Here is a 26740-nt window from a genome sequence, read left to right as displayed (position 1 = left end):
CTCCCAGTGGGCTGGACTTCCAGGAAAGGGCCAGAAGCCCCAAAGCTGGCCTGGATCCGGTAGGTCACTGGTTCAAATCCAGGTTAGTGGCCTGTGTGAAATGAGACAGGGAGGGTCCGTGCAGCCCACCCCCACCTCTCAGAAGTTGCCTGTCCTGGTATATGAACCTCCGAGCCCTTGGCAATGGCCAAGTGTCTGCGTCGCGAAAGGCCCTTGCCAGCATGGGCCAGAGTCCAAACTGCCCTCCGGGACAGGGCAGGGCTGGGGGAAGCTTGCCCTGCTGGGGCTCCATGTGGAGCTGGGGGAACACGTCCTCCCTGTGGGATAAGTTGAGGGGGTGACAGTCCCCTGCTGGTGCTAAAGCTTGCTCCCTGTTCCAGGTTTGCTCCCCGTGCACCTGGCTGTGAGGGTGAAGAGCCTGGCCTGCCTGGACCTGCTGGTGAGGATGGGAGCAGACGTGAATGCCGTGGAGCGGCAAGGGGGCCGGACACCCCTGCACCTGGCCGTGGAGATGGAGAACCTCAATGTGGCTGGCCATCTGGTGAAGAAGGTACAGGGCAGGGAGCCCTCTAGCTCCAGAGTGTCCGGGAGTGGGCAGGGGGGGGCGCGGGGCGGGGTCAAGGCTCCCAGCTCTGGTCTGCCTGGAGGCTGGGCTCTTGGGATGAGAAAGGCAGCTTCCTCGGTTGGGCTGCAGTGGGGCCCATGGTGTTGGTGTGGGATTGGGCAGGGGGTTCAGAATTGCTCCCGACCGTCTTCTGCTGGCTCGGTTGGTTGCCCTTGGACCTTGTGTGTGGTTTCAGCACGTAGGCTGGAGTGCCAGCAGGCCTGCCTATGCGGTGTGATTGCCTGGCCCTTCTGTGTGGGGCAGGGCTTGTGCCTGTCCCCGGGCTCTCTGCTGCCCAGAGCGCACACGGCCGCTGCTGAGACTGGCAGTCTGTGTTCCCCCATGGTGCTGCGCCTAGCGTGCAGGGGCTGCGTCTGTTCTCCGTGCGTTGCTGCTGCCTGTTCCTCACTGACTCTTGCATTTCTCTCTAGCTGGGAGCTGATGTCAATGCTCGGACATTTGCTGGAAACACCCCTCTGCACCTGGCTGCAGGCCTGGGCTCCCCCATCCTCACCAAAATGCTCATCAAAGCAGGTAGCTCCTCTCTGCTCCCCTGGCGCTGGCAATCACAGAAGCCTGCCAGAGCTGTGCTAGGTGCTTTGCAGCATAATGACGCAGGCTCTTCCCTGGTGCTCCAGTGTCTGGCTTGGTGGGAGAGCTACTGCCTCCAGAGGAGGGCTAATGGGTGGGCTCTCTGCTTGTGGTACTGGCCCAGCCAATGGGAGGTGGCAGATGGAGGCTGAGGTACAGACAGAAGTGATAACTCCAGCAGAGGGCGCTCTGTTGGCTGGGCTGGGGGTGGCCTCTGGGGCGAATGAGATCTGAAATGATGCTGTAACCTCCTTCCACTGCATATGCTGGGCCAGGCCAGTCGCCCCAAATCCTGGCCCAAGGAGAGGGATGTGAAATGGAAGCTGAGGCCTGAAAAGCCAGGCTGCCTAATGGGGGCACTGGGGAGGGCGTGTGAACGACCCTCCCTGGACTGAGTCCCTGCCCGACAGTGGAGACGGGCGACTTGAAGGAAGTGTGGGCACTGGGATCTGAGCCAGCTGGGGCCTGGGCAGGTGGGAGGGGCCAAATCCTTTTCCGGGTACCATGCTGTCTGGGCTCTGACCACACCCCCATCCCCAGGAGGGGATGTCCTCTGTGAGAACGATGAGCCGGTGAGGTCGTCCTCGTCCGAAGCCAGCAGCGACACGGACAGTGGGCCCGAGGAGCAGGAGGCAGACATGGAGCTGGGAGAATCAGACACAGAGCACACAGATACCAGCACCGCTACCGAGCACAGAAGCAGGGAGCCTGGCACTCGGGGTGCAAGGCAGCGGCGGAGACACACACCGCTTGACTTAACCAGGAGCCACAAGGTACAGAGCATAAGGGGTTAAACCAGGGGAACTGGAGACCCAAGAGCATGGGTCTCCCTTGGTGGGTTGGCTCTGGGGAGGGAGCTGCCCTGCTAGGGAGTGGTGGGTCCCAGAGTGTTGGCTGGGCACATAAGTCTGGCAGCTCTGCCATCCCTCCAGCTACTGAATCCCATCAAAAGAAGCTAAAGGACAAATGTTTCGCTCTTCCGTGGCAGGTGTTGGCACCGCGGTGTTGTGTGAGGTGGGGTCCCAGAGACACTCCTGGGATGTGGGGCTCGCTATGGGATGATCTTGCGACACGGGTCTGAGGGGCGTATGGCTCTGGGGGCTGGTCTGACCAGAGTTCTGGCGAGGCCAGTGCTAGCTTCCAAGGTGGGTGTTGGGCTCTGTAAGGGCCAGTGCAGGAATGCTGGGCCCCCAGTCAATGGCTGCTTCCCACCCTGAAGGCTGGACCTGCATCCTGTGCAGTAGTGGGTGTTCCTGTTGCCCAGGCCAGCTGGGGGCCCTGCTCAGCCCTTGGTCCCCTGGCAGCCTCGGGTAGGGGGCTGGTGGCAAAGCTGGGAGTGGGGAGAGGAGTGTTTGCCCTCCAGGCTCCTCTGTACTGCAGCCCCTTGAACCTGCAGCTCTGGCAGGGTGGGGTCCCAGGAGCTTCTCCTGGGCCTGTGGTGCTGTCGGGGGCCAGCAGAGCAGCAGTGTGTGGGCTCACTCGCTGTCCCTGCTCTCCCCCCACACTAGTGCTCCCTCTCCCTGCCTGTTCTCTGGGGAGTGCTGGGAGCTCGGCCTGCGCTTGTGAGCCCAGTGAGGGATGGGGGGGAACAGGCTGTGGGGATGCTCCCAGGACACGGCTCAGGAGTCTTGTATGCGTCTCTCCCAGGTGCGGGAGATCTTGCTGCGTGCCTCGCTGCAAGGCCCGGAGTCAGAGCAGCCTGCCGCCCCCAGGCCAGGTGAGCAACCCCCTCCCTTGCTGGGTTCCCCCCAGTCACACACCCCTCCTTTCTGGGGGTTGAGCATGCTCGGATGGCAGCGTGGTGTCTGGGCAGGGCTGGGCCCATCGATGGGCTCATGTGTTTCCCCCATATCCAGGGACCATCCTGTCACTCGACAGCAACACCCTGCAGGGCCTGGAGCAGTTACTGAACCAGGACCGCAGCGGCTCGGACTGGACTGAGCTGGCCCAAAGACTGGGCCTGCGCAGCCTGGTGGAGACGTACAAGGACACGGCCTCCCCCAGCGGGAGCCTCCTGCTCAGTTATGAGGTGAGTCTCCCCGCATGGGGAACCCTCTCCTCTCCTTGGCCCCCTTGCCGAGCCCGCTCTCACTGCCTTCTCTCCCCAGCTCGCTGGCGGCAGCCTGGGGGGCTTGCTGGAGGCGCTGGACTCCATGGGGCTCAGCGAGGGAGTGAGGATGCTTCGCAAAGCAGAGACGGCCGACAAGCTGCAAAGCACAGGTAAGGGCTGGGGCAGGTCCGGGGGCCAGCGGCGCACACTCCGTGTCTCAGACCTTTCCCTAGGGCTGCCGCTCAGGAGGGGCCCGGCTGCCCTCATTACCATGCTGGCTCTTTGCTTTGCAGAGCTCAAGGAGGACAGTGCCTATGGGAGCCAGTCGGTGGAAGAGGAGCAGCCGCCGGCCCCACCGCTGAAGCTGCACCCGCTGCCCTCTGCAGAGCTGCTCGGCGAGCCCCCCCACAGCCAGCAGCAGCAGGTGCACTGACCTGCCGGTGCCTCCCTCTGGTCCCGGGATAGCCCGGCTGTGACTGACACTTTGGAGGGACGGAGCTGCGGCAGGCTCGGAGCCCCCGCACTGCCCACGGATTGAATGCAAGTGCCTCTTGGCCCCAGAATGGGCTGCCCATGCCTCTTCGACTCTCCTCTGGTAGGGCTGGCCGCAGCCTGGCAGGCCCTGCTGTGCAGAACCCAGCCCCCTCTCTGCTCTTATTTAAAGATCCCTCATCAGGTTTCTTGGTTTAGGTAAATAAAGGGTGTGACTCCCCGAATGTTTTCACTGTGGCTCCAGGGTCCTGAGAACACCCACCCCCCCTGCAGGGGCGTTCCAAGCACTGGGAGCTAGGGCGTGTGTGCTGCTAGGGCCCCATCAGTCCTACCTGTGTGCTTTGGCCTCGCCCCTTCCTTTAGGCACAGTTCTCTGCTACTTTGCCCCTGCCTCAGTTTCCCCAATGGTTGTGGAGATAAGGGTGTGCCCATGGACTGCCTGCACCATCATAGCATGAGGGTGGAAGGCAGAGTCCCTGTACCACTCCTGCCACTGACCCTGTGACCCAGGCCAAGTCACAGTGCTTCTCTGCATGAGGGGGGATTGGGGACTTGTCTGACAGGGAGATGGATCAGCTGCTCCTGGGCCTGGCAGCCCTTGGCTCAGTGGAAGAACTGACTCCAGCCCCGCAGCTTAAGAGCAGGTTTTACTTCAGTAACTGATGGAAGAAGCTGTACAAAGATTTTTTGCAATAGACTCGAAAGAGCAGAATAAAAAGAGACACATTCGCAGTCGGGGCGAAGGGCAGCCGGGGGGCGTGGCTGTCCTGCCGCCATTGACCAAGGTCCCTGGGTAGGTGCAGTCCTGTTGGCCCCTGGATTTCCCATTGGCTGAGCCTGCACCCTTGTGCTATAGCTCAGCCCTGAGCTACAGCTGACCATGCATTGATCCAGCCCCCTGCTGGGGACAGGATCCCCTTGCCTCCAGCCCCCGGCATGCTGCTGGGATGGTTGGCTGCAGCCTGGGCAGGCAAGCTCCTGGGCTAGAGCTCATGCTGCTCCCCGCAAGGGAGAGGAGCCTCCAGTCACCACAACAAGCTGGGGGCAAAGCTCCTCGTTAGCTCCAGCTTCGTTCCTAGGTCCAGGCCCTTCCCTTCTTGCTATCCCTCCAGTGGTCAGGGATGGACAAGGACCTTTAATGCTGGAAAAGGCTTGTGAGAGGCAGGGCCTGGGCGTGACATTCAGGGGCACCAGCAGCCTCTGAGCCCTTTCAAGTGGGAGGTAGAGGGGCAGGACTGGCATAGCCCCTCCAACAGAGGGCAGAGAGGAGCCTTCAGGGGCCATGGCCAGCAGGCGCAGGTTGAATTCCAGCTCTCAAAATAACCCTGCTCTTTCCTCCTCACCTCACCATGCCCCGAGCTAGGCCAGCTAGGCAATGGGGAAAGCCACCCGTGTCGCCTGTCCACAGTGATCTGCACTATGATGAGCCGAAGGGGCACTGTGTGCTCACGAGACACCACCCTGGCCCCTCGTTATGGCTTCATGGCTGAGTCAAGGCTTGCTTAGCCTTTTCCTACCCTGCACCGTACAGCTGCATCCTGGGCTGGAACGCCGGACTTGGCTGGTGGTTGTTTCCTGTGCCCTGGGGCAACACCACCTCGGGTGGGAGGGCAGGTACCAGCTGCTGCCTAAGGGGCACAAGCCAGTCCAGTGGCTCGAGTGGGGCTGTGCAGAACTAGCCAGCTCCTCTGTGCAACATAGAAAACTAGTGCTAGGCTAGCGGCTGCGGGTGGGGCTGGGCCTCCACCCCCCGCAGTCACAGAAAACCTGCAGCAGCTCTAGGAAACAAATGCCTTGGAGGGCTTGGGGTTTGTTTTTACAGTTCCCAAAAAAGCATCAAAATTACCCCCCCAAAAACTCCCTGTAAGTCAGCTCAGTCAGGTACTAAAAAGTGCAAAACTGTATCACAAAAACGTTCAAAACCGTAAGAAACCAGCAGATGGGGGAGGGGGGGCATCACAGGGAGCGGCCAGGGCTCTGCCCATCTGGCAGCTTTAAAGAAACTGGCCCCTGGGGTGGCCAGGGCTGCAGTGAGGCTGTATAAAAGGGCCCCACTTGGGTTGTCTCCCCAGACAGAGTGAGTCTGTCCTAGAAACCATGGTGGGGGGGCCTGAGCAGGAGAGAGCACTGCTTTGCTTTTTACACTGAAGAATTTAGCTCAGTGGTTGGTTTTTGGTTATTTCCCCGCTCTGGAAACCTGCACCCAGTTCCCAGGAAATAGGGGGAGGGGGGCGTTCAGTCCTGTAGTGTGAGCCCGGTGGTCAGGGGTTGAAGACGGCACCACACGGCATGTGTTTCCAATGGAGTCGGTGGAGGGCTCTAGTTCCATGCTGAGCTGGCATGGGTTGGTGCTGGTGGCTGGGTGAGAGCTGTCAGCCCCATGGCTTGTGCCCACGAAGGATGAAGTCATGCAGATTCTCGTTGGCAGGGGCCCGGCTGCCCCCGGGGCTGGCTGAGAAGGCGCTGCCCGTCTAGGATTTCTGCAGGTTGTTGGCAGGATGGCGGCTGCTGCGCTCCGAGACGTTGCGCTTGATCTTGGTACCTGTGCTAGGTGGCTCCAGGTTGAGGGAGGGGCTGGAGCGGGATTTTTTGAGGCTGTCCTCCTCGCTGATGGCTGCGTCGAACAGCGTGGCCTCGAAGGCCGCCAGGTCCTCGGAGCCGGCTTTCAGCTTGGCGCGCAGCAGCATGGCATAGGTGCCATAGCGTGTTTTCTGCGGGCAAGCAGAGGAGAGTGGGTGAGAGGCGCAGGGCATAGAGCACTGAGTGCAGCCTCGCTGCTGGGACCTGGAGTTGGCTCTCCCCTGCCACAGTGGGTGAAGCAGCCAGGTGCTTCTCCTCAGCATTTCATACTGGATTGAAAATGCAATGGAACTGCGCCCCTAATGCTGCCTCACTGATCCCGGGGGCAGGGTGGAGGAGCTGGGTGCCAGCAATAGGTGCCCAGGAATCTTACTATTGCTTGTGCTGAGCCAATTCTCCTCCTTTTGGGGGGGACTGGCAGCCAGAGCAGGGGCGGGACTGAGGTATTTGGTGGGGTTGGATAGTGCTAGCTGGCAGGTGGGTCTGTGGGCAGGGAAGGGAGGAGGGCTCTGGAGCAGCCCCGTGGCACATTCCCTGAGCTGTTGCCATTGCTCAGCCTGATGATACCCCCAGGCAGTGAGATGTCTCAGCAGCCTCTGATCAGCAACTGGGGGTTCTTATGTGGAGCTGGTGGGAGTGGGGACAGGGAGCAGGGCCACTGCCAGCGGAAGGGCAGAGGGCTCCCCCCCAGCAGGTGGGCACCCAGCTCACCTCGAACTCCAGGTACTCCTCCTTCTGCTTCAGTTCCTCATACTCCTTGCCCTTCACCTTCTTTTCAGGCAGCGAGGAGCGATGTTCCACCAGCTCTGCCGACATGGCCTTGAACTTGGACTCGTGGCTCTTCACCTGCTCCTCCTGGGGCCCAGCAGGACTGTGTTAGTGCCCCTTTCCAAGCAGGCCCTGCTTGCAGCACCCACCCACTCATGTCGCTCTTGGCTGGGACTGCAGCTGGACACTGTACCACTTGGCTGTGGTGACTGGCATGCTGGATGAGCCTAAGGGCCCAGCCAGGCCCAATTCCTGTCTCTGACAGTGTCTGGTAGCAGACCTGAGCAGGGGGCACTTAGGGGATAACCTGCCCCAGGGAATGCTTTGCCTAACCCCCACCAGTCCAGCTCCTGCCATGAAGGTTTAGCTCCCTTCCAAAACTAGGTTCTTTTAGTAGCCTAGGCCTGGACTGAATTTCCCACCCTTTGATTTCATCCAGTGTTCCTGTGTTATGAGCTGGGCGGAGCAGAAGCTCCTGCTCTACGTGCGCTAGACCAACCAGGCAAGATCCCTGCAGCCCTCTCTCCTTCCTCTCCTAAGGCCACAATCCCATGCTTTTCCTCGGAGAGCATCCAGGCCCCGCTCCTTCTGTGAGCCCCTCCCGTTCCCTGCAGGAGACTGCACCATTGCTCTGGGGCATGGCATTAATATTGTCTGTACGAAGAGGCCCAGGCTTTGAGCACAGCAGTGCACGGAGCCGAGGTCTTCACTGAGCTGTCCCCAGGCACAACCCGGTCCCTTTCCGGAGCTGACTGTTAATTTGCACAGCTGCTCCAACTTATTCCCTTCTACCTTACCCCTCCACAGTGCACTATTTGGCATAGCAATGTTGAATTTCACCTGCCATTGTGCTGCGTGTTCCCCTAGTGGGTGTTGGCCCCTCTGCAACTCCTCTGTCTTCTCCGGCTTTGATTATAACTCAAATGATATCACCTCCCTGCTTGTCCCGGCCACAGACGATTAAACATTCAGCAACGCCAGCCCTAGGCCTTAGTGCTGCTCCTGCAGCCCCTACCCCTAACACAGTGAGCTGGCTTGTACCCTGTTACCTGGGCCAGCCTGGTGGTAGAGCTGGGCAACAGGGGCCGGCTGAACTTCTTCTGGGACCCAATGGCCGCGGGGAATTGGGGAGCAGAGAACATGGCTGCCACCACATTGATGCGTGTGATCCAGGAGTGCATCTGTTCTGTATTCCTGTGGGGAAATGCCAAAGCACTAAACCATGGGCCCAAAGCTGCACCCTCCCTACCCACCCCCTTCCAGGGATGGTGCCAGCCCCAAGGCTGGAGCCCTGGGAACAGAGGAAGGGCCCTACTGGAACAGACCAATGGGCCTCCTAGGCCAGCATCTGCCCATGGACCATGGTAATGGCAGATGGTGCACCTAACCCCAGCTAGCAGCTGGCTTCTATCGATGCTTGAGCAATGGCCAAGTGGCAGGGGCGCTCCCTACAGTGCGGTGGTGGGGGGGTCATGACAAAGGAGTGTTGGCTTTCCTCACTTCACCCTTTCTTCCAGGAGAAGCAGTTGCTAGACTGAAAAGCGTCATGCTGCCCTTGGCCCCACAGGCCCGCTCCCAGCCCTGGGGGTGGTGCTAGATTGGTAACACTTGCCCAGTGTGATGTCTCTAGCCGGTGCCCCTCGGCACTGCCTGCCTGGCTTGTGCAGCCAGGAGCTCCCGTATTGGCCCGGGTTACTCGCTTAGGGTGACCAAACAGGAAATGTGAAAAATCGGGTCGGGGGGAGGGGGGTTAGTAAGTGCCTATATAAGACACAGCCCCAAATATCAAATCGGGACATCTGGTCGCCCTATACTCACTGGGCCTGGAACAGGAAGACCCGCCACTCGGCTGTCCTGAGGTAGAAGACGTTCGGCCTCTTGCTGTAGTCGGATGCCCGCGTGGCTAGCGCGTGGTGGATGCTGATGGCGTTCTTCAGCTCCTCCTCTGCCAGGGGCTTCCCGGGCTTATATTCCTCCTGCAAGGCCAGGCTCTGGTTACAAATGAGTCCTGCTCCTCACAGCCTGCCTTGGCGCTAGGGTCCTGCTCTAGCAGGACTGGGGGAGCTATAGTGGCCCTTGCCACTCCTCCTAGGAGCTCACCACCACCAGGCGCAGCAGTGCTAGGCATCAGGGCTACTCCCAGGGTGGTACATACCAACCCGCCATGAGCTGGCTGTGTCCGCGTGTTCCCGAGGGGGGGAGGGGGGAGGACTGCATGTATGAGTGGCCTATGGGAGGCCATTCCCTATGCTGCTAGCCCAGTGGGGGGCACTGCCGCTGCAAATAAATGCTGCAGTCCCAGGCAGGAGGCCAGCTTGGAGGCTGGCATGTCATTCCTCTGCCAAGACCCTGCTGTAATGCGGTCCTACTTTGCAAGGCTCTAACAACTGCCTTGGGGAAGCAGCGCTGCTGCCTTGGCCAGGGATGCCTCACCCTGCCCTGGGCCAAAGGCTCACGGCTAGTGCCTGGTGTCGTGGTGCTTAAATGGATTCCACGCTCCGACAGCAGCAAGGTTCTCTCCACCTGATCAATCACTGCAGCAGGGTCCCACAACCCGGCAGGGTAGTGGGGGCAGGGGCAGAAGTCCAGACTGCCTCCCTGTGATTCAGCTGCCTGGCCTGAGTTCAAGCCCTGTCCTGGGGTGGCCAGGCGGGCAGCAGTCTCGCTACACCCTACCTTCTGCAGATAGAGGATCATTCCCTTCAGGATGGCATGGAAAGTCTTCCAGCCTCTCTTCCCTCTGGGGGCTGGCAAGGGAGAGAGAAGCAGAGTCAGTGGAAAGTCAGTCCCAAGCGCGAAGTGGCACAGCAAGCTCTGCCAGCGTGAATGTCAGCCCACCCAGGGGACGGGCAGCTCTCCAGTGGAATTCATTCCCCAGCAGCCCACCTGAGCTGTGCCCTCCTTGAGAGTCAGCAGCTGGCTGCTGCGGGGGGAGGATCCTGCATTCTGCCCCCTGGGGCCAGAGGCTGCTGCCAGGCAGCCAGGGCACGGTTCAGTGCTCTCCTTGCTGTGTTTAACCACGATGCTAACCGCTCAGAGGAAGCAGAGGCAGGCAGCATTTCCTGCCAGGCACTGCTACGCCCAGCAGCAGATGCAGAAAATACAGCCAGCTTCTAATCAGATCAAGGAGGCATCAATTGGCCTGGGATTAGGGAGGATTTGGCAGTGGGAAGGTAGCATGCTCCTCTGTGGCTGTGAACTGGGCGGCTACCTTTGCTCCCCCAACTAGATTTAATTATCATTGCAACAAGCGAGCAGCCTGCGCCCAGTCTGAACCCAGAACGGGGGCTCTGGATACTTCCTCTCCCCACCCCCAGGAGTCCAGGCCTGATTAGCACCTTAGACAGAGGAACAGCAAGGAATAGAGCAGAGCTCTCTTCCCTACCTGTCTCCTTCCGCACACAGCTAAGACAGCGCAGGGGAAAGGTCTCTCCTGCAACCGGCCCTGCACCTAGCTGCCATTCCCCCTACCCCCAGGTGGCGATGACGTTGGCGTGCGGCACACTAATGCTAACTCCCAATGGAAGAGAGCCATGCAGCCCCAGCACCTGCCGCAGGTCAGGCCCTCAGGTCTGCTCCTCCCAGCACTTGCTGAATGTGGGGTTAGTTCTGACCCTGCTTTAATCTCTGTGGGGGGTTCCCGCTGCAGGTGGCTGGGGCGTGCTCAGCTGAGAAGCTGGAAGCACAGGGACAAAAATGAAAACCAAACGGAGTCTTTACTAGCTGAAAGGCCCCTGTCCCCTGGGGGCATGGCACGTGGGCGAGTGCGGGAGCTGCAGACAATGGTGCTCCAGGAAGCAGAGATTTGGAGGACCTGGCTTGCGTGTTTGAAAGTTCTGCTGTAATTTTGTACAAAAATAGTTTTTAAAATGGACCCACTGACCAGTGGGAGGGGAATGAAGAGAGGTCAGGGCATGAGCTGGTTCTGAGCCAGGCGTTGTCTCGACCGAAGCCCCTTTGCCACGAGGGCGTGGAGTGGCACTGCATCACTCGTCCCACTGTGACTGCAAGGGAGTGGCTCCCCATTGAGAACTGGCTCTGCCCTTAGCACACCCCAGCCCCGCCCCCAGACACCTACTCTTCTTGCAGTCAGAGTCCGCATGGCTCTTGCGCACCAGCAGGCCGTACTTGTAGGTGGCGATGCTGGGGTCCTGCGAGAAGTCCAGGAAGGGGTTACTGCAGCTGCTGATGCGCTTGATAGATTTGGGGTTGGGGTCGGCCAGCTCAGAGAGCGACTTCCTCAGCTCCTCCTCATCGCTGTGGGGCAGACATTGCAGGGATTAGTGGCACCAGGGCTGGCCAACACACCACCCAGCACTCTAACCAGGCCATGCCAAAGGGGTTGGGGTGGAGCCCACTCGGTGGGAGGGCTCCCATTCAAATCACCTCAAGAGAGACACCAACAGCCCCCTCCATGCTCCTGGGAGCTGTGCCCTAGGCCCCTTCACGGCTCTGCCAGGCTGGTGGCTCTCGCACCACGTCTCTCCCAGGTTAGGGGCTCGATTAGGTCAGTCTCGAGCTGGGCACGGGAGCCCCCTGCCTGCCCCATGGAGGGGAGGTGCCTGGAAGGCCCCTTGGCAGCCAGTGCTCAACTTTGGCTAAAAGAGGAGAACCTGCAGGCAACGGGGCCAGGCTGGGGTCTGCTGCGCAGGGAAGGGTCAGTGCCCTGGTGCCTGCCACCGCAGGAGGCCATCTTGGCCTGTGGTGACTGGCTCACTTCCCCCTCTGACAGCAAGGAGTGGACAGAGCCCCAGAGAGAAACTCCAGCCCTGGCTCTGACACCCTCAGGGGAGCAGGGAGCAACGCAGAGCCCCAGCCCACTGTGGGCTTTGCTGAGGAGACGTTGGGCTCCAGAGGGACGGGCACCCAGTTAGGAACCTAGCCACAGGCACTGGGAGGGGCTGTGGGACATCACGAGCCAGCCCTGCAGATCCCTTCAGCCCTGTGGGCTGGGGGGTGGGGGAGAGGGGCAGGAACGGGAGTGCATGTGCGGGCGGGAGGTGGGCACGCTGCATGCGGAAGGCAGCCGACAGCCAGCTGGTGAGGGAGGTGGGCCCTTGCTCACATGCTCACAGCCTGTGAATCATGCTCCCTGCTGGGCTCTGGACTCCTTGGTGCTGCTCTCCCAATGCAAAGATGTGGGAGCCCTGCTCTACCACCTCCCCTCTTCCTCACAAACACAGCGCTGCTAATTAAACCCCTCCGCAGCTGCTGGCCGTCTCCATGGCAGCTGCATTGGCTCAGAGCCGGGATTACGTGAGCTCCCAGCGACGCAACTGCTGCCAGTTATGGGGACGGCAGCTGTGGGCGAGGGGCATGGCCCCTCCATTGAACTGGCTGGCTAGGCACTAGGACCCTACCCTGAGCCCCTCCCAGCCCTGGGAAAGGGGGCCACCTCCCTGTCACAGCCATGACTTCTTGCTCCTCCCCCAATTCTATAGCCCCAGCCCAAGCAGACCCTGCCCAGCGAGGCTCTCCCAGCCCATTCCCCTGCTGCTCCCTGCCCCACTGTGGTTCCTCCCCACCCTGGCACCAGGTAAGGGGCTGGGCCATAGCCAGGCACCAGGTAAGGGGCTGGGCCATAGCCAGGGCCAGGTTGCAGGCAGACTGGGCAAGAGGGGAGGGCCTTGGGAACTGGCTCTGCCCAGGAGTCCCCCCAGAGCTCCCCCCGCAGAACTCCTCAAGTCCTTAGGAACAGGTCAGTTCTGCACGTGCACAGACTCCCCAGGCTGGCAGCTCTGAAAATCTTGCTCCCTAATCTACCCCTCATCTACACTGTGCAGACCTGGCCAGGGCTACTCCCCCATTTAGCCTGGAAGAGCCCTCTTTCCCCTGTTATGCCAAAGCAGACATCAATGGCTCTCATCTTATACAGGCTTTGTCTCTCTGGCCTGGTCCAACAGTCTGGGCTACTCTCTGCTATGAGTGACCCAGTGTAGATCCGGGCAGGGGGAATCCCACTGCACCCGAATAGCTGGCCAGGTCGGCTCACAATCCGCCTAGCCTACCTCCCAGCTACACCTGCCCCCCTGGTCGAGGCTATTCCACCACCCTGGTTATAGCTGTGTAAATCCTGCCTCAGCTACTCCCCAGTTCTGCTGCCTGCAGAGCTCCTACTCCACACCTCAGGCCTGCCCAGGTTATTTCCCTCTTTGGGCCTTCCTGGGTCTCCCAGTCCCTGAGCTAGTCCTCCCAGCTGTTAGTTGGGCCTAGTCTGACTTGCTTTGCTATACAGCTTCCAGCTGTGTGAAAAGCTGGGACCCATCCTTTCCAGCTTTGTACAGCCAGAGTCAAGTCTATGTTCAATTCCCCCCCATTGCATTTTGCTGCCCTATCGGGCCCCTCTGTACATCACTCCTGTTCCCGGGCAGCGAGCTCTCCAGCACATGCAGCAGCTGCGCTCTTCCTCACCTAGGCTGGAGCCAGAGCCCGGAGAGATCACGCGGCATCTTCTCATGGACTTCGCTGGGCTCTGGCCCCTCTTGGAGGCAATCAGCCCTCTAGGTCACACCTGCCACCCTCCTGGCTGGCCTGGCCCGCAGGGAGAGGTGGGGATGGTTTGGATCCTATGAGCAAAGCAATGAGGAGGAGAGAAACTAGCGCCTGAAGGATTCATCTAACGGGGGCCATGTGTCTACGCTGCATGCAGCTCTCAGGCCAGAGCCCCCCAAGCCCCGTCTAGCCAGTGGGAGAGGCTGGCCCATGGCTGGGGTGCTACTCACATGGCCCACTGCAACTTCTCATTCTTGATGGAGCTGTACAGAGCCTGGGGAGACAAGAGAACAACGGTCAGCGGGGCCAATGCTTGCTACGCTACCCTGAGTGGGGCCTGTCGCTCCCTCCACACTGGCACCCACAGGGGAAAGGCAGTCGGGCGTAGGTGTGGGTGCCTCCCTGAGGCCAGAAGGGGGACGAGTGAGGACGAGAGAGTTGTATGTTTTCTTCACAAGCCAAAGCAGCTGCATTCACCTCCCGAATATGTGGGACAGGGCCGTGCCCATGGCACGCTGGGACCGGCCGATGGGCAGCAGGGAGCTGGGGATGGGAAACTCCCTGCCTGGAACCGATGTGGGGGGGTGTAAGGAGGGATGGGCGACTCTGAGGTTCAGGCCAGAAGCAGGGCTATGACTGAGGGCGTGCTGGAGAGGCCCTGGGCTTCTCTGTGACAGCTGGGGACCAGTAAAGGGACAAGCAGGGCCAGGCTGAGCAAGGAGTGGACAGAAATCCCATGCGGCAGTGAGGGTGAGCTGTGAAAGGCTAGGAAAAGGAAGGCAGCTGCCATTGGACAGGCATAGGATGCAAACAGAATGGGGGCAGCTGGGGGCAGCCTGCATCCCAGCACCTCCTAGTGGACAGCAGGGAAAACTGCACATTGAACAAATCCAGCAGCCGGCTGTGAGCCGAGGTTCTGTAATGCCTCCCCCTCACATTCTCTGCACCACAGGGTGTTCTAATAAAGGGGTTACACACGGGGCTGGTAGACAACATGGGATTGGGAGTAAACAAAATCTCTGGGGAAAATGCAGCTAGTGAAGCCGCCTGAATCCCTCTGGGAAGGGCCTCGCAAAGAGCTGCAGGGCAGAAAATGGAAGGAAGAGGTACATGCGGCTGGCTCAGAAGTAGGGGGAAGCTACAGTGCACTACAGGGATGGCTCACACCTCCTTTTTGTAAGCCACACCCACTACTTGGCCCCTAACCAGAGTGGGGTGTGCTGCGGCTGTGTCCCTAGTGCTCCGTGAGCAGTGGCAGAGTCACACACACACGAGTTTCAGGGGAACGGGTACCTTCTCCTTGGCTGCACTGCCCACGTTACTGCTAGGGTAGCACCTACTGATCAGGCCTGGGTGCCATGCCAGATTTTGCCACTGACTCACTGTGTAGCCATGGACAAGTCACTTCCCCTGCACCTCCCCATCTATACTATGGCGCATTGACCTACTGGGAAGGGTGGCGGTGAGGTCTAATTAATGTTTTGCAAGTGCTTTGAAGATGAAAACCACTACAGATGTGCCAAGGCCGATTCCACTGGGCTTTCTCTCCTTCTCGTGGCTTACATTCTTCTGAAAACTCGCTGGCCCAGATGTTCGGGGCTCACATTTGCATGCACGTTCCTGGGCAGACCTATGCGAGTAGCTGTACGGGACATTGATATCATGGCAGCACCCCCAGGCCCCAATCAGGACTGGAACCCCCATTGTGCTAGGCACTGTACAAACAGAAAAGACCCAATCCCTGCCCTGCAAGCACTATGGCCAACCCCAGTCATTAGCCAGGCCTCCCTAAATACCCAGCTTGGGCACTCAGATGTGCACATGGCCAGCGTAGTGCATACTGCCTGCATGCACAATGGTGCTCACCTGGGTGAATAGCTCCTACGTATCACAGCCCCAGCACTGCTGTGTCATACCCAGGCTGTAAATCAGTACAGTTGGCAATAGCCAGCTTTTGGGGATCCTAGTCTGCTGGGGGTTAGGGGAAAGTTTGACATCACTCAAACCCTAGGCACATAGCAAGGGAGGCCCTTTGGAGCCTCTTTGGGGCAGAGACTGTCTCTCTGTTCTGTGCTTTAACACACAACACAATGGGGTTCTGGGCTGTGATGGGGGTTCCCGGGTGCTACTCTAATACAAATTATGACTCTCATGACAGAGGGGAAACACAACAGCACTCAGGGCAAGCAGGTCCTGTAGGATGGGCTTCCCTGGGGTGTTAACCTTTTCTGGTACCCCTACTCACAGATTTTGGGCTGTGCAGTAATACCTACTTTGGCTGTGACAGCTTCCCAACTCCTGCTCTGAGCCTGGTGGGGCCTTGGCAGGACTTTGGGAGTTCACCAAGTTGTGGCAGGCCTGGGGGGAGGGACAATTCACCCCGACTCCCTGAGTCAGCAGTGAATTAATGCCCCTGAATGGTGTTGGGGAAGGCACCATGATGCTGTTGTTCAGCTGTGTGTGTTAAAGATCCAAGTGCATTTTCTAAGCAATATGGATGGGAATGTTGGGGCCAAATTCCAGTCTGAGTAGCTAACATTCTGCCTCCCTAAACTGCACTTCTGGCCCCAACTCTTTGGGAGCATTGCCGATGAAGAATGCGTGTTAGTGTCTGCATTTCACTGGGAAAGACACACTTCATATACAGAGAAAGTCATTTGTACAGGGCCAAAGCCTCAAGTCCTCCTTCAGCTTTTACTCAGGTACAAGCCCCCCAATTCAGCCAGCATCTGGACTATGTAAAATCTGAGTATGGATTTCAGGGTTTGGGCTACTGGTTTCGGATCCTTCGGGCTGAATGGTTCTATAGAAAAGTATATGCAAAAAGGAGTGAACTGTAGCTCACGAAAGCTTATGCTCTAATAAATTTGTTAGTCTCTAAGGTGCCACAAGTACTCCTTTTCTTTTTGCGAATACAGACTAACACGGCTGCTACTCTGAAACCTGTCATAGAAAAGTATGTAATTGTCCTTCCAGCCCATCTTCACACAGCCTGAACATCAGACACCATTCAGCCAGACATTTATAATGTGGAAGGAGAACAGTGTATCTTTCTGACAGATGTGCACTACCATGGGAAGGAACCTGGAATACTTGTCTGGGGCTCTGTCTCCAATGGCATCCTTGTGGAGCCAGGCCAAAGCCAGCCCTGCCCAAGCAAGGTGCACTGAGCTCACAGAAGTTCATCTAAGAAGGCCCAGGCTTGAAGTCCATTATTTACTGACCAATGGATTTGCTGGTGAAATCAATGCAGGTTTGATTTTTTTTGGATGAGGTAAGAAGCCACCCCCATCGCACCTCTGAGAGAAGCTCTACGTAGGCAGAGAATTGAACCCAGCCTCAGTAGGAAAGGCATTCCCTGAGAAGAGACTAGGATCATGCCCAGATGGACCTGGTTCCAACCACCCACAGCACTCTAGAGAAGTTCAGATCTGGTTATTAGCAAGGGATTGAGAAGCTGAAGTACATTAAGCAGCCATCTGCTGGAATTTCGGCAGCAAGACAACTAAAGGACAACGATGCAGAGCCAGACTCAAGGAGGAGAATCCAGTCATGGAGGGAAGAAGCAGACCTAGCTATCTAAGGAGAGGAGCTGATGCAATGAATCTGCCATAGGTAAGGAGGGGAAAGGCTCCTCGTCCAGTGTTGCAGTATTGAGCTGGGAGATGCTAAAAACCCTGGAGAGAAACAACAAAGAGATTTGGAAAAAGCACAAGAAGGAGACCAGGAGTACAACAAGTGCCTGCACAGCTCCATACAAGATGTAGGGAATTGTAACATGGGCCGGAAAGGTGCTCTGAGAGGGAGTGGAATGCGAACTCAGGCGGTTGATGGCAGAGCAATGCCGAGAGATCGCATGGGCCTCAAGTGATGAAGGGAGTGAGATACATATCAACTAACCAGGAAGCATTCTGGGTAAATTCATCCAGCTGGAGATTTGAAGTGTCTTGGAGATGACTGGGGATGCTCTGACTACAGCCCTCTAAAGGACTGATGAGAGGACTTCTGCTCCAAGAGAAGCAGCAGAGCAACAGCTGCACCCTGAAAACTCAGAACAAGATGGACATCTACACAGCTCTGGAGAACAGCCCACCAGAGCTGAATTGTACAACAGTCAGGGATCCAGGACAGTCTGGGAATACTTTAAAGGACTAACAGCTTTGTGGATTCAGAAGGAACGGCTCTGTTACATACACTGCATGCATCACAAGAAGCTGCTGAGCCAGAGTAAGTGCATGAGCGGGGGGGCATGTCAACATGGTGAATTGGGCTGGAGAAGACTAGGAGCTCGCATGTAGAGAGGATAGAAAGGCATACAGTTTCGGTGTCCCATGCAGTTAGGGAACATTAACAAACAGGAGTGCTTGGGACACCGGGACCAGAATGTAGTTTTTCACCTCCACTGAAATCCTGCCATTACTAGAATAAAAGCTGCCCCCAGCTGATAGCTGCCTGGTGTCCAGTAGGAAATGAATCTGGGGGTCTCAGTCCAACCCCAAAGATTCGTGGTGGACCACAACTGGTGTCCCAGTTTCCCTGCTCTCCCAGTGTGTCCTGCTGCCTGTCTGTACATTCTTTCAAGCAAGGATTTGGACAGGGCTGAGCCCGTTGCTGGGGCTTCAAGAATCACTCCTAACTCCCCTTGTTAGCTGCTTCAGCAGAGGACAGGGAGACTGAACACCCAGCCCATGCCTGGGGTGGGGCATGGTTCTTCAGGGACAAGATGGTAAGGGTGAAACTTGCCTTGCTGCTATCCAGGCTTTACCTGTTCTGGGGATAGACTGAGGGCACCAGTCCCCAGGGGCTGTCAGTCCAGCTCTAAACTCCTCCACAAAAGGAAGTTTTTGGTGATGCTGGCCCTTTAACAGGTTGGGGCCTCAAGGTTCTTGCCTCCTGGCAAGTGCTATTAATCAGAGCCAAGGCTGAATTCTGCTTTGCTTTGTGCCCTGGATGGAAGGGGAGTGTGTGATGAGAGGGAGAGAGGACATGCTGCTGTGCGTATAAACAGGGCACTGCTGGTTATTGGCTCACATTCGTCTTCGCCCTGCCCCTGCATCGATGGATAAATCCGTGCCCTCTGGCTACAGGGACTTGTGACATCAGTATAGGGTATGAGCTCACTGCAGCAGCAAGCAGAGGGGGAATGTGGGCTGCGAGGGGGACAGCTCTTACCCTGACACACATACACATGCAAGGAGAGAAGCTGGCTGTCCTGCCCACCCCCTACCCCCCTTCTTCCTATTGCTATCACTGGCCCACAACTGTGGGAAGATTTTCCGCTGCAAGTGGCCTAGGGTAAAGCCCTCCATGTGCAGGAACAGAGAGTTCCTGCGCAGCTCTCACAGCCACAGATCTCAGTGCACTGTACATTTTACAGACAGGGAACTGGTCCCACCACAGGGCACAGGCAGAGAGGGGCACTGAAACCAGGGCTTCAATCTTTCCACCAGACACTTGGCTAGTGCATGAATCAATGAATCTGAAAGAGAGAATTAACCCCTTCCCGGGCCTAGGAGATCGGTTACACAAGTCTCCTACTTGGAGAAGGCTCAAATAGCCCATGGCTTAATGTGATGGTGTCTGAGTTCAGGAACATGCCACTAGGGGTGGGTCACAGGTTTCTGAGCCTGTTTGAGGCCAGAGCCCTATGGGACCATCAGCATCCTGGACAGTCACAGCCCATGAGCTATTTTGTAAAGGAAAAGTGTCCTCCCTGCAGAGATTCCTCTTTGTCTCCCTGCCCGGGGGCATCTCACCACGAGAGCTCAACCCTGCACTTTTCCCATCTCCACCTTCACAAGGATCTGAGCTTAGCCATGAGCTACATTGCAAAGTGCCTCCCTAAGCCACCAAGAGCCCTTTGCATGCTGTCCTTGGCTTGGCTAAGCTGAAGACAACTTCAGTATTGGTTCAGTGTGAGCCACTCTCTGTGCAGAGATTGTGGTGGTGGTGCGGGGGGAACGATTCTCTCATCTCTACCTGCCCTGGCCTGTCAAGTCTCTTCCATACCCCCCTCATTCCACCTCCAGTCCATTCCCTTACTCATGTTCACTGGGAGGCCTTGCACGTGCTATACAGTGCTGCGCTGCAGGTGTGAGAAATCCTGGCTCTCCTCTGTAGCAGTTGGGGAACCACCAACCCTATTCCAAGCTCGTTTCCCTTGTGCTCCCCATGCTACTGGCATCTCAGTGAGGGAAGTACACTCCTCCTCCACCCCATGTGAACATACATGGGTACGCACATATGCAGCAGATGTGTGTAAATGTGGCTTGGGACAGCTTGCATGGCCCCATCCTGCCACACACACACACACACACACACACACACACCCTGTGGCGTCCATAGCTCCCAACCTGCAGTGGCTGCAATGCTAGCTGTCATACCAGCGTCAGCTTTTGAAGAGGGCTAGGAATTGCATCCCCATCCCAATGCTCCCAGGACCCTTCCCCTTCTAGTGCCTTAATGCTGCAGGCTGCAACATCAGCGGCGTGTAGGAGGCAAAGAGCGGAGGATTAATATGCCAGGTGGCCCTAGTGCGTGGTTATATCTCAGTGTGTCACAATGTGACGTGGATGCAGCCTGCCCCAATGCTGTGCTATGACGGGATGTGTCATTGCCAGGCCGTGCTCATGGTGGGATCTCCCCGTCTTCTTTCCCTCCCTGTGCCCAGCTTGGCACTATTCTGGGGGGCCTTCTCCTGAGGCTGCTGCTCTGTAGGAAGGCTTCTCCCTCTGCTTTGGCAAGGGGCAGTGCCTCTTTGCTCCTCCTCACCCAGCATGCCCCTCTACCAGAGTCCAGGACTAAACTCAAAGGAGCACATCCAAAGCAGGCTTGCTCCACTGAAATCAATACCGACTTACACCAGGCAAGCACTTGGCCCCAAATCTCCCTCTCTTCACCTAGCGGGCTAAGGAAACCCACTCACCTTTCCAGACCAAATTGCAAGTTGCACAGGAACCTGAAACCCCCAGTGCTGTTGAGCCTATGGTGGGCTCTCTCCCCATTCTTCCTGCCATGTGGGGGTCCTGATTGGCATGACACACCTGGGTCTAAGACTAAGACTGCAGGGACAGTCCTGCGTATCCTGGCCCTGATCCTGCTTGCAGGGTGTTTTAAAGAGAAGGTGGTTGTCAAGCCAGTGTGAGGCTGCACACAGTGGTGCAATGTCACGCTGTTGTTACATTGAGCCATGGGACGGGCACTGCCAGGAGGCCAGGCCTGGATCCCAAACCCCATCTCCGCAGAACGTGGGTGGGCAGGTTTTGAAGTGCCCTCCTAGCCTTTCTGCTTCTAACTGCAGCCACCGGGAAGGGAGTTGAAAAGAAAGGCGAGTCCCAAGAGGCCCGTCTCAGATTCAACGAAGATTGGAGCTTTCATCTGGTGGTGGCACAGAACTGCCCCTAGGTTAGAGCAGCTCCAGCGCGGCAGGCTGGGCTCTGCTGTCAAGTCTGGGGATCATTAAAACCCTGTTTCCCTCTTCCACCGAGCAAGGGTGGGTGCGTGGGGGGAGGGAGGGGAGTGCGCTCTTGGCTTCTCGCTGCCTGCCCTGCGCACACCCCGCTGTGTAGTCGGCGGGGGCTGAGCGCAGGGGGCTGTCCGGGCGCGCAGGGTGCGAGCGCACGGTGATGGGTGTGTGGCTGTGATGGACCGGGGAGGCGCACACAGGACCCGAAGCGCGCGCTCCTTTCTCCCGGGGGGGGGGGGGGCACAGACAAGTCGAAGCTGCCGTTTCAAGGGGGTTCAAGCTTTCTCTGCCCCCGGGTGGGGAGCGGGCCCCCTCCGCCAACTCCCGCCCGACGGCGGCCCCCACCGCAGCCCGAACTCTCCCCCGGGAGCCGGCGGCGCCCGGTGCCCCCCGTCCTTACCGGTTTCTTCTTCCTGCGGCTCTGCAGGCGGCTGACCACCAGGTCGGTGTAGAGCACGGGCTTGAGCGTGCGGGAGCGCTGGGGCCAGCCGTAGCAGAAGGTCTCCATGCCCCGGTAATTCCGGCCGTAGCGCACGGAGCACATGGAGCGGGACCGCATGCGCCCGGCGCTGCTGTTGATGCTGTTCACGCCGATCATCCTGCCGGCCGCGATGGCCCCCGGGCAGCCGGCCGGCGCGGGGCTGGGCTCGCCGGCAGCCTGTTGAAGCGGCCCTGGCTGCGCGCCGCCAAGGAGCGCGCTCCGTGCCGCAGCCGCAGGCCGTGCGCGCAATGGCGAGGGCGCTCGGCTGGCAGGGGAGCGCAATTCCCCTCGCAGCAGCCAGCCAATGGCTCCCCGGCCAGGCGCTGGGATGGGAGGGGAAGCCGGCACGCTCAGGGACGCAGCGAGCGAGCGACGGAGGGGGCCCGGCAGCGGGGAAAGGGGAGCGCCGCCAGCCGAGGGTGGAGAGAGGAGACGGGCAATGGGGGAGCTTCAGAGGAATGAGAAGGGAGGGGGCAGATACGGGGAGCGGGTGGTGAGGCGAGTTGGGGGGGAGAGGGAGGAGGCTGGAGGGGCGGGAGTGATGGGGGAGAGGAAGGAATGGACTGAGGGAGAGGGGGGGTGGAAGAGACGGAGGGATCAGGAACTGGGGGGGGTGAGCGCACCCCCCAAAGTACTGAGGGTGATGAGGGGCTGGAGGAGAGGAAGGAGGCTAGAAGCCAGGAGCAGTGGCAGAAAAGGGGTAAAGGGCGGGGGAGAGGATGTGTGAACAAAGGAGGCGATGGGTCTGGAGAGGAGGAGGGCAGGGAAAAGCTGGAGGGAATGGGACAGGTCTGGTTAGGCTACAAGGCCAGGCCCCCTAGTGAAGCCAGATGGCACAAGTCAGGGAGGTTCTGCACACCAGAAGTGGCTGCACAGCAAGGGTGGGAGAGGCGCTCACCAAGCTGGAAAGCACCATATCTTTTGGGATGCATGACTCTAGAAATGGGGATGTCCTTTCTCAGAGCAGTGCGGCTGGTGTCCAAGTCCTGGCCCGAAACCCTGTGATTGGAGGCCTGGAATTTTCACAGGGTTTTCCATGTGGAGTAATGTCTCCTCTTTCTGAGTGTCTCTCTGCAGGGAGGGCATTCAGCAAGCCTGGGATTCACCCCCCGTGATCAGAGCTGGCGAGGATTGTCATCACGCTGTCCAAGCTTGACAGTGCCGCTTCAGAGAGAAGATGCCATCAGAGGCAGGGCCATTATCCATGACACTGACACGCTCTGCTCTTAAAGGTTAGCTCCGCACTTGAGACATATGGGCAGGCCCTTGTGCATCCAAGGGCTTGGATGTGATGCATTGGTGGCTGGCGATGAGCTCGAGCCAGCAGCAGCTAGGCACTTCAAGCTGCCCCTGCCATGGCTGCTCAGTTCAGCTGGCCCTGCTGCTCTTCTCACACTGCTGCTCCACACAGAGATTAGCCAGCATTTGCTGCCAAAGATGGCGCCTGGTGCACTGACCATGGTAGTTGCCACAATGGGTCCAATCACTAGGATTCTCAAAGGGAGTGTGCCACCCGATTCTCAAGGAATTTCAACGGGAGTTAAGCCATGAAAATCCCTCCTTAACTTCCGTGGGGAAGGGGGGTTGGCCAGGCACTGGTGAAGACTATGGAGTGCATCCCTTCTCACCCAGAGGGAGGGATGGGATCAGGAGGAGATGGGGAGAGCCAGGTTGGCAGATGTAACTAGGGATTTTTGTCAGACTCAACTTGAGATGCTTTAAAAGGGCATCTGCTGAGCACTTACCTTCTGAAAACCAGGCACTAGTCACTTGGATGTCCTGGCCGGAGCTCTTATGCAATACTATACAGTGCACGTCTAGCCATACTTTTTGTATAGCACCAGTCACTGCGATATCTAGGCACTAAAATATATTGACCAAAAAAGGGCATAACTTTCCAACTCAACACAAGCGTCATGCCTCCCTTCCCAGGGTTCAGTCACTCGCCTTGACCTTTATAATATACAGATACATGGTGTCAACTCCTGTCATCGCTGAGATCAGTACTGGTCTTTGCTCACAAGGGCCGCAGGCGAAAACATTCTGATCACATCTAGAAGGGTGGTCTGTAGTCTAGCCAGCACTGACCACAGCCACCGGGTCTCATACCATCTGGGTCTCATTTCTGTACTCCGAGGAGGATAATCGGAGTCCCACCATGGAGCACACAGCTTCTGCACCTAGCCTGCATTGCTAAAGAAGCTTACTGAGCAACAACCAGCCTCCTTAAGTTCTCTTCTCTCTACCTGCAGGCCATGCTACCATAGGCTTCGATCTCACAAGCCCAGTGGGGTCAGGACAAGCCTAGGGATAATGAAGGCTGCTCCCTGAAGGTGCGGTGGGTGATTTAGTGGGGGGCGGGGATGTTCTTTTGAGTCAGCACTAAATCAGTGCTTCAGCTATACTACTGCTGACTGGCTTCCAGGTGAGACGTAAGACTGAAGCTCTTGTCACTGAGTCCTAAGTCCTCAAAGGTATTTAGGGTGCCTAACTCCCATGGCACTAGGCTCTATTTCTTGGTCAACTACATATTTGAGCAAACACGTTCTGGCTCCTTCAATCCCCCCTGCAGTTTTAATTGGCTACGGTACTCTGCTTTACTTCCTGCCCTAAACTGTTGTTGTGGTTAAACAGCTGCCACATTCCACCCCAAAGGCGCTGCAATTCAGTGATGGGTAAAGTGATTCATTTTAGAGAGAGAGAGAAATACAGCAAGCAGGAGAGTATCTCATTTGAAAGTGCTTGGGGATCCAGCTCTTTTGGCAGAACCCCTACATGCAGGCACAATATTAGGAGCTGGAACTTGTCATGTCTCTGTTCTGCTCCAAGTGACTTGCACTGCGGGCATATGACAGGCTCTTGGGCCCCTCTGGATCCATTATGAGAACTGACTTAACCACACTGGGGGGATCAAGGAAATGGCTCTGATCACCCATTAGGACACCTGTAATGCTGAAGGGATTATACAGGTTCTTGGGAGTTCTACGCTGGGGAGCTTCAGGTTAGAGCTGACAGCCAGAGCAGGGCAGGGAATCCAAAATACATGAGCCCAGTCCAACGGGGCCCAAGCAGCACCCCCTAACCCATTGGAGACCTTAGGAACAGTGAACAAAACACTGCAAGTGGCTGCACCAGCTGTGTCCCTCAATTAGCGAAAGGCTTCTGCCATCTTTCTGTGCAGGAGCCAGCGCTCCTATAGCTGAGGTTACAAACACGTTACCATGAACATGGCCTGGGAGGTAGAGCTTCTCAGCTGCACGTTGCAGATGAGGAAACTGAAGCACAGAGGGCCTAAAGACCACATTTCGCCATTGGTGTCATGCAGGCAAGTGCCATTAATTTCAGTGTGCGCTGAGCGCATGTAGCCAAGGTGACTGGGCTCATGTCTGCGTCCAGCTGCCTGCACACAAAGGGAGCAGGGAATCTGCCCAGCATAGCGGGGGTGCCTGGGATAGGAGCATGGCCAGGGCATTTCTGCACTCCACCAATCCCCAGCAGGCAGATGGCCCCATGGGGCCGTAGCCAGCTGGGCACACTTCAGAGCAGCTGCCAGCCTCCTATCTAGCTACCAAGAACTCCCCACCTTAGTTGAACAGAAGAAGTACTTGGCACAATAGACCACACAACCACCCTTCTTCCCATGGTAAAGAAAACTAACAACCAAGAGGCAAGGGGTACATTGGTGGGCTGGCTGAATCACTGGTGAAGAGATAGGAAATAGATGTAATAAAGAGCAGCTGCTCCTTGTGCAGAGATGCTAAGAGCTGGTCTCCAGCGAGTCTGTATGAGGGTGAAAAGGAAAGGATGAGGGTGGGTGTTATGTAATCCATGTCAGTGAGGAGGGGGCCAGCAAGAAGGGGGAATTTCCCAACGAGACATGTTTGGCATAGTGAACAGCAGAGAACACTGCAGGAGATCGGGAGAACCGGGCAGCACTTGACTGCAGAAGTCATTGAGCACATGGCAAAAGTAAGCATTATCCACTGATGGGGCTTTGGGCACATGGATCCTCGGCGAGCAAAGATGCAAGGGTCCTCATGGACTGCAGAAGAGAATATGCTAGTGGGATTAGCGAGAGGGAGGGGAAAGGGTTTTGTGGTTAAGGCTCAGCTCTGGGAATCAGGGTTTACTTCCCACCTCCTCAATGGTTCAAATGGCTCCTCTTTCTATGAGACTTCAGGCACTTTATCTTCCTATGCTTCTGTTCCTGAGTTGCACAGTGATGCTCCTTGCCTCCCCCATAGGGGATGCGAGTGGCTCATGAGACTTCATTAATTTTTTTAAGGTGCTTTGAGTGCAGACGGCAGGAACTATGGCCATGCAAAGGGTCATTCATACAATTACCAAACAATGCTGCAACTCGCTTTGGAGTACTGGGGTGTGGTTTGGCTCACTCACACCACAGGCAAAGGTTTGGGAAAGGGGAATTTAAGGCTGAGTGAGCAGATCAGTAACTTGAGGAGCAAATCCATCACAGACTGTTTTGTTCAAGGACTAATGGCCTCTGGAGACTCAGGGACTTCAGGGCTAAAGTCAAACACCAGGAAACCCAAACATTTCATAACATGGAAAAGCAGGGTTGAGCTCACTGAGATTAAGGCCAGACAGCCCCACCAGATCAGGCAATCTGACATCCTGTACATCACGGGCCACCACCACCACCAGACCAAACCCACAACCAGATTTAGACCAATTCTAGCAATTCCATCATCCTGGCTTTGTTCCTTTTGTTGTTACTTTGTAAGATGTGTTGGTTTGGGATCAAGGACTCTTTTCTAAGAAGTCTGAAGTCTATGGCTTAACTTTTGAGAAAGTGGGGTATTGAAAATGGGCACCACAGTGTATTGGCTTAGCACTGGTTTCATGTCTCCACTGTGGCTAGGCTGGCTGTGGTCAATGCTCCTCATATCAGTGAATGGCCCACAGCAACAAAAGGCCCAGTCCCATGAGGAAGAGGCGTGGATGGACGGCTTACTGATTGCCCAAGCAGGAACTGGTCAAGTAGGAGTTTTTGGTGGTGTGTGTATCTGTAAAGGAGGCTGGAGTTGGCACAACCATAGACTGCTATGGTTGAGAGTAAAGCATTTGAGTTTATGTGGTTATATACTTGTGTCCTCTTACATGGATAGCACAGTCTGAGTTTATTTTCTCCGGGGATCCAAAAGGGGGCAGAGTTAAGGTGGTTTTGTGTCCCTGAACTGTGACTTTCCATGCTTT

General features: G+C 57.2%; 2 protein-coding genes across 6 annotated transcripts in view; one reads left to right on the top strand and one right to left on the bottom strand.

The window, feature by feature from the left end:
• The window catches only part of NFKB2 (nuclear factor kappa B subunit 2), a 29220-nt gene extending 25264 nt beyond the window's left edge, over window positions 1-3956 (top strand). For 3 of the 5 annotated variants that reach the window (XM_043518555.1, XM_043518553.1, XM_043518554.1), the window contains 6 exons: window positions 381-550; window positions 1036-1138; window positions 1736-1968; window positions 2843-2912; window positions 3052-3415; window positions 3539-3956. In XM_043518555.1, the coding sequence (XP_043374490.1) occupies window positions 381-550; window positions 1036-1138; window positions 1736-1968; window positions 2843-2912; window positions 3052-3415; window positions 3539-3710 (1112 nt within the window). In that variant the 3' untranslated portion in view covers window positions 3711-3956. The remainder of the gene's footprint in view (window positions 1-380; window positions 551-1035; window positions 1139-1735; window positions 1969-2842; window positions 2913-3051; window positions 3416-3538) is intronic. The other 2 variants (XM_043518556.1, XM_038410298.2) reach the window with 1 other exon arrangement.
• Window positions 3957-4371: 415 nt separating this feature from the next.
• PSD (pleckstrin and Sec7 domain containing) overlaps window positions 4372-26740 on the bottom strand; it is a 30141-nt gene continuing 7772 nt past the window's right edge. Inside the window, exons 6-12 of the mRNA XM_043518557.1 lie at window positions 13808-13851; window positions 11164-11342; window positions 9762-9832; window positions 8904-9061; window positions 8135-8279; window positions 7029-7172; window positions 4372-6448 (exon numbers count right to left, since the gene is read on the bottom strand). Of these exons, the coding sequence (XP_043374492.1) occupies window positions 6209-6448; window positions 7029-7172; window positions 8135-8279; window positions 8904-9061; window positions 9762-9832; window positions 11164-11342; window positions 13808-13851 (981 nt within the window). The 3' untranslated portion in view covers window positions 4372-6208. The remainder of the gene's footprint in view (window positions 6449-7028; window positions 7173-8134; window positions 8280-8903; window positions 9062-9761; window positions 9833-11163; window positions 11343-13807; window positions 13852-26740) is intronic.

Source organism: Dermochelys coriacea, chromosome 7 (genome assembly GCF_009764565.3).
Source record: "Dermochelys coriacea isolate rDerCor1 chromosome 7, rDerCor1.pri.v4, whole genome shotgun sequence".
Classification (NCBI taxonomy): Eukaryota; Metazoa; Chordata; order Testudines; family Dermochelyidae; genus Dermochelys; species Dermochelys coriacea.
The sequence above is the reverse complement of the archived record's forward strand: the minus strand, read 5'-3'. Positions and strand labels throughout refer to the sequence as shown.